This window comes from Oryx dammah, unplaced genomic scaffold (genome assembly GCF_014754425.2).
Source record: "Oryx dammah isolate SB20612 unplaced genomic scaffold, SCBI_Odam_1.1 HiC_scaffold_13, whole genome shotgun sequence".
In the NCBI taxonomy this organism is placed as follows: Eukaryota; Metazoa; Chordata; class Mammalia; order Artiodactyla; family Bovidae; genus Oryx; species Oryx dammah.
Genome location: NW_024070197.1, coordinates 14,322,997 through 14,337,614, shown reverse-complemented (window position 1 = coordinate 14,337,614; position 14,618 = coordinate 14,322,997). Strand labels below are relative to the sequence as shown.

Here is a 14,618-nt window from a genome sequence, read left to right as displayed (position 1 = left end):
TTTTTACTTGGAAAACTTGAGAAATCTAAATGGAGATACTGGTGAGGTGGTTCAATGTGTGAGACTGGAGTTTGGGGTAGAGTCCTGAGATGGAGACAGAAATTTGGGTGTAATTAGCATAGTATATGGCGTATAAAACCATGGGCCTGGTGGAGATTGTCAAAGGAATGTGTGTAGATGGAGAAGAGAAGAGGACCTAGGACTGAGTCCTCGAGTCCTTCAGCATTTCAAATCAGAGAGACCAGCAAGGGTGGTAATCTAATGGGGTTACATTTTCTGTCTGGCAATGGCTACACAGTTTAGGTGGCTTCCCTCTCTAAATCAGGGGTCTCCTACCTCTGGGATCCGTCTAATGCCTGATGATCTAGAAGCTGATGTAATAATCACAGAAAAAAGTGCCCAATAAATGTAATGTGCTTTAATCATTCCGAAACCATCCCCCTCTCCCCCATCCATGGAAAAAATTGTCTTCCATGAAACCCATCCCTGGTGCCAAAAAGGTTGGGGACCGCTGCTCTAAACACTGTGGGTGGGGTCCGCTATTTCTAAGGGAATGGCAATGTTCACAGAGTAGTGGTGGTTTGTCACTGTTCATAGGGGCGATGGGTGGGCGATGATTATGATTTTTATCATCCACACGGTCTCCTTTCCAGGCGTGACTCTGTGAAGAGTTGCGACTTCTGTAGGGGTAGGTTCTGTAGGTTCTGTCCATGCCTTTGCCTGACAACAACAGGATAACTGTTTTATCTGTGTGAGGACAGTGAACTGGAACAAGAACTACCAGGTCCACAGGAGTGAGGTGTCTCCTCACTGTCCAGACAGAGGTGTTTTCTCCACGGAGCGTTACACTGTTCATCCCGGGCACCTCTGACGTCTGGGAGAGGCTGTGCTTTTTACCAGCCTCAGGGGCATTTGTGAAGGCTTTCTGGGGAGAGTCGGGGGAGGGGTTGGATCCTCGTCCACTGGAGTTCACATGGTCTTGGTTGCATAGCATGTCTTCAAGGATTGACCAGCGGTGAGAGTTCTCATCACAAATTCACAACCTCTGGGTGTTTCACACAGTAATTGTGGGGTTCACCATTCCTGGGGGTGGTTTCCAGTGTTCACAAGGCAACTGAACTATCCAACCCAGTCCACACTTCCATGGTGCAGTCGTGTTATAATATCTGTGGACATGTCATTTTCACCAGCGGTTCCCATTCTCTGTGGATGGTTGAAAGTCTCCCCTGAGGCACGCCCACCATCCATGACTGTGTTTCACAAAAACTGTGGGATTGAATTATCCAGCTGAGTCAGGGTAGAATTCTGCCATTAACAGGCAATTTCACTGTCCATGCTTGTGTGTTTGCTGCCTGCAGTTGGAATCTCTAGGCTTACATTGTCTACAGGTTATGCTGCTCACTTCTGCTAATTATCACCAGTATTTATTGCCTACTTATCGCAAATCTCTGATTTATCATAATAACCTAATCATTAATATCCCCATTTTACAGATGATGAAGCTGAGGCTTAAAAAGATCAATTCACTTGCTCTATACAATCTCTCTCACAGGAAATAGCAGTTTGGATTGCCACCCTGGTCTCTGTCTTCTGGTGGGAGTATAGAGGTCTCTGAGGCTGTAGTTTGGATCTATTATCTTTTAAACTTGGCATCATCTTTTTCTGAGGGGTGGGGCAGTAAAAGACATAATAAACTATACCGGTTAAGGGTGGTGATTTTGAATTGGATAGACTGGATTTGAATCCTGACAGTTTCTGAGCCTTGCTTCATTAATCTGTAAATGGGGCTAACAATAGGAATTCCCTTCTTTGGGGTTTTGTGAGGCTTCAATGAGAAGACGTCCCGACAACGCTTGGCCCAGCGCCTGGCACATCATGAGCGTTAGCAATTCGGGAGCTGTTATGATAACAATGATGATGGTTATTATTGCTGGACCACACTGCTCCCAGAGGGTTACAATATCCGTGGGGGAGCTGCACTGTCCGTAGGCAAGGTTACATAATTCCCCAAGGGGGTGATGTTTCCTGGGAGGCCCTGGTCTCCCCGAGGAAGAGGCCTGAGACTTCTTCAGAGGCACTGCTTAGGGACTGCCCTAAGGCCTCTAGGAACCCACTAAAGGAGAGTGGGCTTGAAGCCCTAAGTACCCAGAGCCTAACCCTTCAGGCCTTTCCTCTCTATTCGCTTCTCCCTATCTTGGTTTCACTCTCTCTGAGCATCTCCTCCCCAACCCCCTTTCCTTTCTTTTGGTACCTCAGAGTGTTTTCTGAGATTGTTTCCAGGATCAGCCTGTGAATATAACTGCTATTTGCCCTCTACTGTTGGCCATCTGATCATTGCTGATTTCCTGTTTCCCGAAGCCTCAGGCTCCATCCATTCCTCAGCTGCAGAGAACAGACTTAACACATCCCTACGCACTAGCCTTCATCCTTAAGCCCTGCCTTCCTCTCTCCTGGCGACCCCTTAGTGTCCCTGGGGAGCACATTTGTTCAGCCTTTGGTCACCCCCTCGCATCCTGGCTCCACCCCCGGAACCCCCCTGCCCTGGAGGTGGAAGTGGGGGTACCTCCGGGGCCAGCCGTGTTCCCAAGACAGCTGCAGTCTGCGGATGGGGGGGCGGCTCTTGCGTGCTTTCTCTCTGGTCACTTCCTCCCCAGATGGGACTGGGGCTATCTGGAAGGCCAAGACCCTATCCCTGGAGGAGCGGAGGAGGCAGCCGCCTCCCCATTTCCGACACTGGGAAATGCTTCCCACCCATTCCACCCCACCCCTGGACAGCTGCCCCCAGTCAGGCTCAGGGTTGGAGGGGGTGCGCATGGTAAGGCCAGCCTGGGAAATGTGGTCTGGATCATCCTTCGAGGTCTTGACCCGACGCCCCCTCCCCTGGCCTCCTGCAGAGAAAGTTCTGCCTCTTCGGAAAAGGTCCATACTCCTCACAAAAGTTTCTGACACTCATCATAAGGTATCCCCCAACCCCTCTTACAGGCTTCCAAAGAAAATGTGGACCCCGCAGTGGGCAGGAGAGGAGGAGGAGGGGCAGCGAGTCGCGGATCCTGAGGGCTTAAAAGTTATCTTCAGACTTGGAGCCTCAGAGAAAGGTCATGACCCCCAGGACCCCATCCTATCCCAGCCCCTCCTTCTCTCCTCCCCCGTCGCGCGGCCCCTTTAAGCCTAGCGCCGGCCGGTTCTCAGTGGCAGCGCGCCGGCGAGTGTGTGTGTGTATGTGTGTGTGTGTGTGTGCGTGCGCGCGCGTGTGTATGTATGTGTGCCTGTGTGTGTCTGTGTGAGTGCGCGGGGAGGGGGCGGGCACAGTGTCTCCATGGCGACGCGGCGGTGACGTCGCCGGCCGGGGGGCGTGGGCGTCCCGGCCCCGGAGTGCGATATTAACCCGGGAGGCGGCGGCGGGGAGGGGAGAGGCTCTGAGAGGCGAGGCCGGGTGAATCGGCGAGGGCGGCCCGACGTGCTCGGGACGGGACGGGGCAGCGCGGGCGCTGGGAGCTGCGGCCCGGAGTCGGGGCGCCTAGCCCCGGGCCCCCCAGCATGAAGACCCCGGCGGACACAGGTGGGGGCGGGGGCAGCACGTGTGGGGGAGACTTGTTGCCCCGGGAAACCAGGCGGAGAAACTTTGGGGGGGCTGAAGGGTTCTGGGGGAGCCCGAGTGTTCCCCAGTTGCGGGGGACCCCCAAGCACTCGAGACCTGTTGCTTCTTGCGGTGCGAGCGGGGGTGTGCACCGGGCCCCCAATTCCTGGTTCTGGGCGCAGTGGTTGGGTGCTGCGAGTCCTGGTTCTTTCCTTGCCTGGACCCCAAAACCTGGGCTCTCCCTGACACCCGGGATCACGGGGGTGGCTGGGTTCCTCCCAGCCGCTCTGTCACGTTGCACTCCGGGGGCCGGGACGTGTGCGGGGTGTGTGTGGGGGGGCGCTGTCCACAGGGCCCGCTATTCCCGGTTCCGCGCTGCACGGTCCGGCCCGTGACCTTCACCGCGATGCGTGCCCCGCACCGGCTTAGAGGGGGATACGGGATGGCCTCTAGGAGGAGGGCGTGAGTGGGGAGCCTGGGACTCGGGGTCCGGGCTGCGCCGCCCCTCCCCCGCCCGTCTCCGCCGGCTCCTCGCTCCCCCGCCCGCGCCGAGTCGCAAAGTTCCAAAGCGCAGCCCGAACGTTCGAAAAAGGAACTTTTTGTTTCCGACCTTAGAACGCGCGGCTTTAAGGTCGCTCCGGAGAGACCTGGGAACCCTCCTCCCTCGCCGCCGGGGACCTGGGGTTGAGGAGGGTGGGGAAGGTGGGGGGGGACGCGGAGGCTCCCCCCTCGTTCCCCCTCCCTCATCCAGCTCTTCTCTTTCAACCGGCCGTCTCTTCCCTCCGCCCCCCTTCTTCCCCGCCAACTTGCTCCTCCTTAAGGGACCAAGGTTCCCCTCCCCCCCCTCGGTCGGCGGGCGGGGGGCAGCAGGATTAAACCCCCCCCCCACTCGGACTTTCCCCCTTCCCCTCCCCCGCCGCCCCCGGGCTCTCCCAGGCTGGACTTTGCGCCCGGGCGCGCTGGGGGAGGGGTCCCAGCCGCCCCCTGCCCGTCTACCCCGTCGGAATCCGGCCCGGGGCGGGGACGGGGGAGGGGGAAGGGGGCCGGGCGCCGCTGTTCAAACTTGTTTCCTTCCCCCGGCGGCGGCCGCGGCTACGGCTCCTGTGTGCGGGTGTGTGCCCCGACCGGCCCACCCACCCCGCCCCCCCTCGCTGGGCGGGTGGGGGCGGCTCTTAAAGGGCTCCGAGCCGGGCTCCGGCGCCTGGGGATTGGGGGCCGAGGAGGGGGCTGGGTGTGGGCAGGGGCTCGGAGTGCAGTAGGGTCAGTCACGTGCGTCCCACATACTCTCTGGCTCCTAAAGGCTCCAGGGCCGCTGGGCCTCGGGGGCAGCCGGAGCCTCCCCTCGCAGGAGGAGGGGGCCGAGGGACCCAGACAACCCCGCCTCGTCTTCGCTCCCTGCTATGGGCCTTCGCCTGGTGGGACCGGCTGGGCCGCTCCCCCATCCCAGTCTTGGGGCCGCGCCGTGTGTGGGTTCTCTGGCTGGGGGAAGGGGCGGGAGCCTTTTCTGGCCTCCCGATGGGTCCATGGGTCCATCTGCCTCCTGGCTGGCCGCTGCGCGCCCCTCCATCCGATCCTCTATCCCGGCCCCACTCTCCTCTGCCGCGGCTGTTTCCCACTTCCTGTTTTCTTCCCGGCCCTGGCGCCACCGAGGGCTGCCTGGAGTGGGGGAGGTGGTGGGGCCCCCCAGGAGGCCGGCGTGTTCTTCCTCTACCACTGCTCCTCCCTTCCGACCCCCATAGTCCTTTTGAAAAAAGTTTGGGCAGTTAAGGTGAATTTGAGGGGTGCCCGAGAATTCTGCAACCCGCGCCCGCCCCCTCCCACCAGGTTTCCATAGTCTGTCTGGGAGATTCCCTACCCCGCCTGTGTGGGATCCAGGTGTGTCTTCTGGGACCCCGCCATCCCAGCCCTTCCTGTCTGCTGCTGCTTCTCCACCCTGTCTGGCAATGTCCTCAGTTCTTCTGTCAGCTGCTCTGTCTCTGCCTCACTGTCCCCCCCGTGCTCCAGAGGTCCTGCATCCCCAGGCTTTCTTGGTGTAGGCCGGGTGGTTCCCTGTTTTAAGCACGTGGACTCATACACAACACACACTCACACACGCTCCCCTCGACCGTGCCTGGCTCCTGGCTCCAAAGCCTGGGGAACAGAGCCCCATTGAGACACCCTGACGTCACCCCCCATCTTCCTTCTCCCCCCAAAGCTGGGAACAGGCCCTCATGTATGCCGTGTCCGATGAGGAAAGCTGGCTTTGGGGTTGGCCTGGGAATGCGGAGGGTCCCTGCCATGAGTGGGAGCCAGGGTCCTGGCCCCGGGGCGAGGTGGTTCAGGGAGGGGCCTTAACTAAGGGGGCCTGGGTCAGCCCCCAGAATGCAGCTTGAGGCCTTTCCAGAGCCCCCCACCTCCCTTCTGAGTTCCCTTTGTGTTGCATGTAGTCTCTCTCACTCCTTCTCTTCTGCAAAGTTTATTTTTAGCCTCCTGCTCCCCCGCTCCCAGGACTGTCGCTGCATACACGTTGCCTGGTTACCGGGACAAGGAGGCTGGGGCGGGGGGGGGGCAAAGGGTGGCTTTAATTTTGGGGGGAGGGTGGAAATCAGTACACCCTCCCAACCCTAGACTGATGTCTCAGGGGCTTCGGCCCCCACCCCGAGTCCAAGAGCCAGATTGGGGCTTGTTGGGGGTGGGGGCGGGGGCGTGAAGCTTGGTGCCATGAAGGGAGACAGGAGTTTTTTGGAGAAGGTTGGCGGGTACATTAAGCGGGCGGTCTCTTGGGTTCCCAAGAGCCTCTGGGCCCTGAACAAGACTGTCGGACCTGGTTCTCTAGCAGGGTGAGGATCAAGGGGTGAACACCTGGATTCCCAAGAGAGGGATGGGGCTGTGGATGTTGGGGTCCATGGAAGGTGCTGTCAGGGGCTGTCACTTGTGAATGGAGCAGGAACTGCTGGTACAGGACTCTGGGTCTGTGACCAGCTGAGGTCATGTGGTATATCCCTGGAGCCCTGAGGGACTGACTGGAGGCTGGGATTTCTGAATGGGGCAGGGACCAGGTGAGGAATGCTGGCCATCCCAGTCTGCCCAAGGCCGCGGGTCAGGGGTTAGAGTCAGCTCTGATTTAGAGGGAGTGGTCCCTTTGGAACCAGGAGCTGCTGATCCCCAGCGTCCCCATGGGGAAGGCTCCCCTGTTGGATTCCAGACTTGGGTGGGGGCTTTCAGGGAGATTCCATGTTGCCTCAGGTTGGGTTGGTGCCGTCTTCAGCTGGGGTTTGAGCCAGGGACATGGAAGAAGGCTGGCCCTTGCAGCCTGACTGGGACTTGGGACCCGCCCATCCTTAGCTGTCCACCTTGGCCTTCTCCCTCTAGTGGCACCAGGGTTCCTGTCCTGCCTCCCCCCTTCTTCTCTTCCTCCTTTTTCCCTCCTCCCACCCCTCCATTACCGGCTGCCTTGTGCTGAATTATTGATGGCCCCTGATTACCCGGGGGTTTGGGAAATGACAACAACCGCAGCCCCCCCAACTCCCCCCACTCAGGCTGCCCACCCCCTCTAGGGACATACCAGCCCACCACCAACCTCTACCCAAGGTTAATGCTGGGGGCGGGTAGGTAGGTGGGCAGGGAAAAAGCTGAAGATGAGAAGGCAGAAGGGGGAATGGGTTGCATCGAGCGATGCCTGTTCACTGTTGAGGCCCTCCAGCCAGGTTGGGTCCATGTGCCCGGTTCTGGGTAGGGCAGTGCAGCACAGAGGGTCCCGGGCTTGATGGGGGGGCGCTCTCTCAGACAGTCTGGGTTTCACTCTCCAGGGAAGACAGAAGCCTCTGTGTGTGCAAGCGCTGACCTCATCGTCAACCAGCCACCCCACCCCTCCTGGTCCTTTTAAGAAAAAAAAAAAAAAAAAAAAAACCTTCTCCTCTTGGGGGCCTAGGGTGGGAGTAAGGGCTCTGGTAGGTCTTGGGAGGGAGACAGTGTATGTTCCTAGGAGGGGAACAGGAGGTTGGGGGGGCAGGGGCGTGGTAATGACTGACCCTGAATGGGAGTGAGGGTGGGCTGGGGGTGGCTAGCCCCAGCCCGCCTGGCCACGTGTGCCCCTTCCTGCCCCTCCCCCACTGGCAGCCCTGCCCGCCGGCCTGGCCGGGTGCCTGGCCCCCTGGCACTGGCCCCGGGACCCGCCGCCGACGGTTTCCTGTTTCTCCCGGTGTCGCTGGAGCAGGCTCCAGCTTCCCCTCCCCCCAGCTCCTGTCTAGCCCCCCTCACACACACAGACACGCACTGTCTCCCTCTAACCAGGTCTTGGCTTGGCAGAGGGGAGACGGGTTTCCCCATGGTAAGCGTGGGGCTAGGAGGTGGACCCTGGGATGGGCCCCAGGGCCCGGACTTGGCGGACTTGGCGCCCTGACCCGGGGCCGCTCCCCTGCCTCCCGTCCCCAGGCTTTGCCTTCCCGGACTGGGCCTACAAGCCGGAGTCGTCCCCCGGCTCCAGGCAGATTCAGCTGTGGCACTTTATCCTGGAGCTGCTGCGGAAAGAGGAGTACCAGGGCGTCATCGCCTGGCAGGGGGACTACGGGGAGTTCGTCATCAAGGACCCTGACGAGGTGGCTCGGCTCTGGGGGGTCCGCAAGTGCAAGCCCCAGATGAACTATGACAAGCTGAGCCGGGCTCTGCGGTGAGGAGGGCAGAGGCCCTGGGGCAGACATGGACAGCCCCCCCCAACACACCGGTTGGGAGCCCCCTGGCCCGTTGGGGGTAGGCACTGGGTTTGACTTCTGGCTGTGCCACATGGTAGCTGTGTGACCCCGGGCCAAGTTCTAACCCCTCTGAGCCCACGTGTCATACCAAAGCGAGAACGTGGTCATGGATGTGGCCTGTAGTCTGGCCCCAGAACTAAGGGGAGAACTGGTCCCCCCACTCTGGACCTTGATTCCTCCCATGTGGCCCACGTTTCTCAGTCACCCTTTGCGAGCAGCACTAATACAGGTCAAGGTTTGGGTTCTAGATTCGGGTCCCCTGTGCCTGACCCTCTGGTGAACGGTGTTTCTGCACCCCCAGCTATTACTACAACAAACGCATTCTGCACAAGACCAAGGGGAAACGGTTCACCTACAAGTTCAACTTCAACAAACTGGTGCTGGTTAACTACCCTTTCATCGACGTGGGCTTGGCTGGTGAGTACCAGGGCTGGTGGGTATGGCCTCAGAGGGAGAGCAGGGTCTACCTGAATGTCCAGGCGAGGCGGAGCGGGTGGTGGTGGGGGCTTGACATCGAGTCTTCCCTCTCCCGTCAGGGGGTGCGGTGCCCCAGAGCGCCCCGCCAGTGCCGACAGGCGGCAGCCACTTCCGCTTTCCTCCCTCGACGCCCTCCGAGGTGCTGTCTCCCACCGAGGACCCCCGCTCACCGCCGGCCTGCTCTTCATCATCGTCATCCCTCTTCTCTGCCGTGGTGGCCCGGCGCCTGGGCCGGGGCTCGGTCAGTGACTGTAGCGATGGCACGTCAGAGCTCGAAGAGCCCCTGGGAGAGGACCCCCGGGCCCGGCCGCCCGGCCCCCCGGAGCTGGGTGCTTTCCGTGGGCCCCCGCTGGCCCGCCTGCCCCATGACCCTGGTGTCTTCCGTGTCTACCCCCGGCCCCGGGGTGGCCCTGAGCCCCTCAGCCCTTTCCCCGTGTCGCCTCTAGCCGGGCCTGGCTCCCTGCTGCCCCCGCAGCTCTCCCCGGCTCTGCCCATGACTCCGACCCACCTGGCCTACACCCCGTCCCCCACGCTGAGCCCCATGTACCCCGGTGGTGGCGGGGGCCCCAGCGGCTCGGGGGGAGGCTCCCACTTCTCCTTCAGCCCCGAGGACATGAAACGGTACCTGCAGGCCCACACCCAAAGCGTCTACAACTACCACCTCAGCCCCCGCGCCTTCCTGCACTACCCCGGGCTGGTGGTGCCACAGCCCCAGCGCCCTGACAAGTGCCCGCTGCCGCCCATGGCCCCCGAGACCCCACCGGTCCCCTCCTCGGCCTCGTCCTCCTCTTCCTCCTCTCCATTCAAGTTTAAGCTCCAGCCGCCCCCTCTGGGACGCCGGCAGCGGGCTGCTGGGGAGAAGGCCCCAGCGGGCGCTGATAAGGGCGGCGGCCTGGCCCTCGGCGGTGCAGGCGGGCTGGCCGAGGGTGCTGGGGTGCTGGCCCCGCCACCGCCGCCGCCGCCACCGCAGATCAAGGTGGAACCTATCTCCGAAGGCGAGTCGGAGGAGGTGGAGGTGACTGACATCAGCGACGAGGACGAAGAAGACGGGGAGGTGTTCAAGACGCCTCGTGTGCCGCCTGCGCCCCCAAAGCCCGACCCGGGCGAGGCGCCTGGGGTTGCCCAGTGCATGCCTCTCAAGCTGCGCTTTAAACGCCGCTGGAGTGAAGACTGTCGCCTTGAAGGGGGTGGGGGCCCCGCTGGGGGCATTGAGGATGAGGGTGAGGACAAGAAGGTGCGTGGGGAGGGGCCTGGGGAGGCTGGGGGGCCCCTCACCCCAAGGCGGGTGAGTTCTGACCTCCAGCACGCTACAGCCCAGCTCTCTCTGGAGCATCGAGATTCCTGAGGGCTGTGGGCAGGGGACCCCCATTCCCCCCACCCCCATGCCTCTTTTGCTGCCTTAACCCCCCCATTACCTGGAGGTGAGGGCAGCTTTTTAGGCTCGCTCCGCCGCCGCCTCTTTCCCGTCCCCCATGTTTTGTATAAAACTTTTAATTTTTTTTTTTAAATGGTGAGGGTGGGTGGGTGCCCAGGGTGGGGGGCCATCCCCTTTCCCTGTGGGTTTCTAAGCTCCGGGCAAAGTGGTGGGGGTGGGAGGGAGGGGGGAGTTAAGGGGGCCACCTCCATTCTGGGGAATTTATATTTGAACTGAGGCTCCGGCCTCAAAGCCCAGGAACTTTTTTATTACAATCGTTTAGGAAGTAAAGCCTGTCTCCCTCCCTGTCCTCTGCCTCTGGTACCTCTCTCCCTGTCCATCCCCGGCTGTCCTCAGCCCCAATCCTGCCTTCCCCGCCCCTCCAGGGGCCGTGAGTGCCTGGGTTTCTCATAGCCCCACAGGGTTGCAGCAGAGGAGGGAGGGACATTTTATGATGAACCAAAAATTCCGTGTGGGGGGGGGGGTTGGGGGCGGAGGAGGGTGAAGGGTGCCGCCCATAGGCCACAAATCTCTACAAGTGCCTGCTATCCCTCTCCTGGTCCCCACCCCAGTGCCAGTCCAACCCCTTCACCCCCCAGCTGCTCCTAGGACTTGCCCCATAGGCAGGCGGGTGGGGAAGGGGGTGCCCTGAAACCAAACTGGAAGCCCCCTCTGCCTCCCAGCTGGGGCCCCTGGGGTGGGGGTCTGTGGTCAAGCCTTATTCTATATTGGGGATGGAGGGTGGGTGGGGAGGGAAGTCGGGGGCTGCTGGAGAATGTATTCAAAACAATAAAAACTTTGGACCTTTGGACGCAGTGATCTGAGAGTTGCATGCAGCCACCTCAGGGCTACATCCTTGGCCCTGAGTGGATCCATGGCCAGAGGGCCTAAGCCCATCTGAATGGGTCAAGTCCAGGCCAGGAAAATGAACTCCTGACCTTGGGGGCCACTAAACCTCTGGGCCTGGTGGTGAAGGTCTTGGGCATTCTCTGGCCCTCCTCCTGGGATCCACTCTTCCTGGGAGCACTTTTCAGCTCTTCAGTGCCAGGCCATGGCCCTTATTCTTCTGCCTGAAATGCCTCTCTTCTCTGTTACGTACTGTTCATTCCTCCAGGCTCTGGTGAAGGCCTGGCGCCCCTTCTGCACTACCTTTGGTGTCCTCTCACACGTCAACTCTTAGAGGTGCTTATGAGTTAATCTGGGAGTCCTTTGGTGACAGGCTTGCAGTGTCTTGGAATGTAGACCTTTCAAGGCACTTTAGTGATCTTCCCATCAACCCATGGGAGCACTCCACTAGTAAATTAAGAGACTGGCTTAATCGCAGTTGCTGTTCACCTACTGTGTGCCAGGTACTTAGGAGCTGGAGTTCTTTATCTCCAAGGTGGGAGCCAGCGGCTCACTTAAATGACTTGCCTAAGGCCTTAAGCCCAGCTGGGACTTTAATGAAGTCTGTCTCTGAAATACATGTTCTTTCAACAACTTAATTCTAAAGCCAGGATGGTTGGATCTAGACCAGAATCTCAAGTTCCTAAGATCTGAGAGGAGAGATCATAAAGCCAGAAGCCCAAGTTGGAGAGCTTGAATCAGAGATGAAAGAATCAGGAGGTATCCAAGCTGGAGGTGCTTTGAGACAGTACAATCCATCCAATGCAGGTGAGGTGCCTGAGGCCCAGAGAGGGAAAGGAGTTTTCCAAAGGCCACACAGCTGCTAAGAGAATTGAGGGCCCTGGTCTTGCATGGCTTCACCATGAAACCCCACCCTATGCAACTCTGGGGAAGGAACTGGAAACTCCTACCCACTCTCATTTCATCCTCATTTCAAGCCAGCCCTGGGTGGGTGGTCCCTGATGATGCCCGTTGGCAGTGAAGAAAGGATCTAGGGCTGGGGTACTGTGAGGCTCCTGTGGAGGCCTGCAGGCAACTGCTCCCTCTCCTGGGTGATGTAAGTCACTCCCTTGGGGTGGGGGCCGCTGGGCTATTTCTGGAAGTAGGGATGAGGCGTGTCTCCAGGCAACATAGATGCAGCTAAGTTAGTGGTGGTGTGATGGAGAGAGGGGGATGTCATCACTGAGGTAGGAGGGAGGACCCTGACTAGTAGTCTCAGCACCTGATTCCAGTGCCTTCAAAGCACCTCTAAACCGGGTCTAACATGGAGTCAAAGGCACTCAGCTCCAGAATCCCTCTCCAGATCAGACCACAGCGCAGCCAGATTTCTTTCCCCAAATTCTGGCTGAGTGGGATGTCACAGGTGGCCTCTGGTCTTGAAAACTCCAGCAGCTCCTCTCATCTTTAAAGTGGCCCATCTAAATCTATTCAGTTTCTGCAAGGTCATACCCTTTCTCCCTTCCACATCTTCCAGGATCTCTGATACCAAGTAAAAGCTCTTTATAGATCTCAAGACACTTCCATCAGTTAATTCATATTGTCAGAGACTCTCTCCTTACCTATAATCCCCAGCACTCTCTCAGTCCCCAGAAATTCCTTGCTTAGGCTTCTCAACCATCCCTCACTTCTTCAGGTCCCTCAGAGATGCCCTCAGTCACCATCAGTTTCTCAGTCTCCCACAGACCTTTTACAGACACCTCAAGTCCTTTCTGATTTCACTCCTCTCCAGGAAGACCATTGTCTAGCATCTCTAGACACCCAGAGGTTCCTCGTAGCCACTTACAAACCGCTCTAGCACCCCTCAACAAACGTTCTCATCTCGTACAGACATTCGGATAAGATTCCTTCAGACTGACTCCCTCAGACTCCCACAGACCCCCTTATCCTCTGGCGGTTGCACACGTGCGGCCCACTCCGCACTTCCCACGGGTTCTGGCCGTTAAGTAACCGCCGCTATTCCGCCCTGTTCTCCTGCCCTTGTAAGCCTTCTTGGTCCAGGTTAGAACTCCTCAGGATTTGGGGCTTGAGTCAGATTTTTGCTTTTGGACTCCGAGCCGCCGTCAGAGGGCAGCAGGAACTGTTTGACTGAGGGATTACTACAACTCCCAGAAGCACCCGCTCTGGACTATGCAGCGATGTAGCCGCATTCATTGCGAAGAGAGCGGAAGTCTGACTGTGCTTTGCCTTCTGGTTAATGTAGTACGAAAGGCTTCAGAGTTACTATCCGTCCTGCCCCAGGAGTTTGTGTCCGCTGGGGATTGCACTCAACTACAGCGTGGACGAGACCTTTTTCAAAGAGCAGGGCAATTAGAGTGATCACAGGATCTGATTAAAGTGAAGCCTAGAACTCCATTTCCCGTCATTCCACGAGGCAGAAGAAGAGGGTGACTTCATTTCAGTTACAAATACTTCCGGGACACACAGACGACACATTCACATGAACTCTTATTTCCCAGCACACACTCACACGAGCTCTGTATACACACACACAAACGAACTCCGTTTCCCAGCGCGCTTTGGACTGCCGTCCTTCCGGGTATTAATCGATAAGTGGGGGCAACATAATGCGAGCACAAAACGCGAGGCTACTCCTAGCAGCTGGCTTCCTTCTTTTGGGCCTTCCAGGATCCTGTAATTTAAACGCCTGAGGATTCAAAGAGCTTAATGGGATGTTCAAGATAAATTGTGTTTTCATTTCTTTAAACCTTCAGTTCAGCCTCCAGGTGCAACGTACATTGTTAGGAAAAGCTAGACAATATCCGAAGACTGTATTGTCTTGAAAATCCACCGGAAACTTTGTTTCCTAAATCGTTGGTGGGGAGGGTTTTCCTTCCGGATTTGTGGAAACTTGGGAGTGTTTGCACTCCATTTTCCAGTAGTCCCTGATTGACTTCGGCTCTTTCTTGGGACCTGGCGTTAGGAGAGGAGGCGTTGAAACTTTCTGCAGTCTCTCTTAGGCGACTGCCTTTCCCCTTTCGCTCACGCTCTTTTCCCGCAAACCTCAGCTGTCTTCTCACAAAGGGTCGGGATCCGGTTTGGACTATTCCCCAGCATGCTTCAGGATTACGGTAGACCCCGCCCCCTCAGTCAATGGCAAGGCCGCCTTGAACTCCATTTCCCAGAAGACACAAGGCTCGCTGTAGCAACTACCCTGAAGCCTCGGTGTTGACTACATTTCCCAGCAGGGATTGCGGTCTAGCGAACGAGGGTGGAGGAATGCTCTGCCTCTCCATTTCCTAGCCCATCTCCGGAACTGCAATATCCACTTGGAGCTTAGGAATCACATGGGACTCCATTTCCCAGCGTGCTTTGGAAGTACTTTTATACCTGCAATGCGGTGAGGGCGTGGCGACGACTACATTTCCCGGCTCGCCTCACAGCCCGATAGCGGCGGGTCCACCGGCTCCGACTCAATTTCCCAGAGTGCACTTGGCGCCAGTCGGCCTACAACCAATAAATTAAGTGAGCGATTGGACTCCGTTTCCCGGAGTGCATCGGGCCTATACAGCTCACTGACGGAGTTGCCTGAGACTAC

General features: G+C 58.4%; 1 protein-coding gene and 1 long non-coding RNA gene across 2 annotated transcripts; one reads left to right on the top strand and one right to left on the bottom strand.

The window, feature by feature from the left end:
• Positions 1 to 398: 398 nt before the first annotated feature.
• Positions 399 to 2,765, bottom strand: LOC120872477. Its single transcript, XR_005723262.1, has 2 exons — positions 2,564 to 2,765; positions 399 to 1,266 (listed from the first exon to the last, which is right to left on the bottom strand). It is a non-coding gene; the product is annotated as an uncharacterized LOC120872477 (long non-coding RNA).
• A 645-nt stretch (positions 2,766 to 3,410) lies between these two features.
• On the top strand, positions 3,411 to 11,009 carry ERF (ETS2 repressor factor). The gene is made up of 4 exons (XM_040252721.1): positions 3,411 to 3,559; positions 7,991 to 8,225; positions 8,609 to 8,724; positions 8,844 to 11,009. The coding sequence occupies exons 1-4, from the start codon at positions 3,538 to 3,540 to the stop codon at positions 10,127 to 10,129; spliced, it is 1,659 nt and encodes a 552-aa protein (XP_040108655.1). The 5' UTR covers positions 3,411 to 3,537; the 3' UTR covers positions 10,130 to 11,009.
• The last annotated feature ends 3,609 nt before the right edge of the window (positions 11,010 to 14,618 follow it).

Bases quoted from the DNA above. Each gene is read 5' to 3' on its own strand.
- ERF (XM_040252721.1), top strand. From the start codon at position 3,538: ATGAAGACCCCGGCGGACACAG. The intron at 3,560-7,990 runs GTGGGGGCGGGG...TCCCGTCCCCAG, and splicing joins GAAGACCCCGGCGGACACAG to GCTTTGCCTTCCCGGACTGG. The intron at 8,226-8,608 runs GTGAGGAGGGCA...CTGCACCCCCAG, and splicing joins AAGCTGAGCCGGGCTCTGCG to CTATTACTACAACAAACGCA.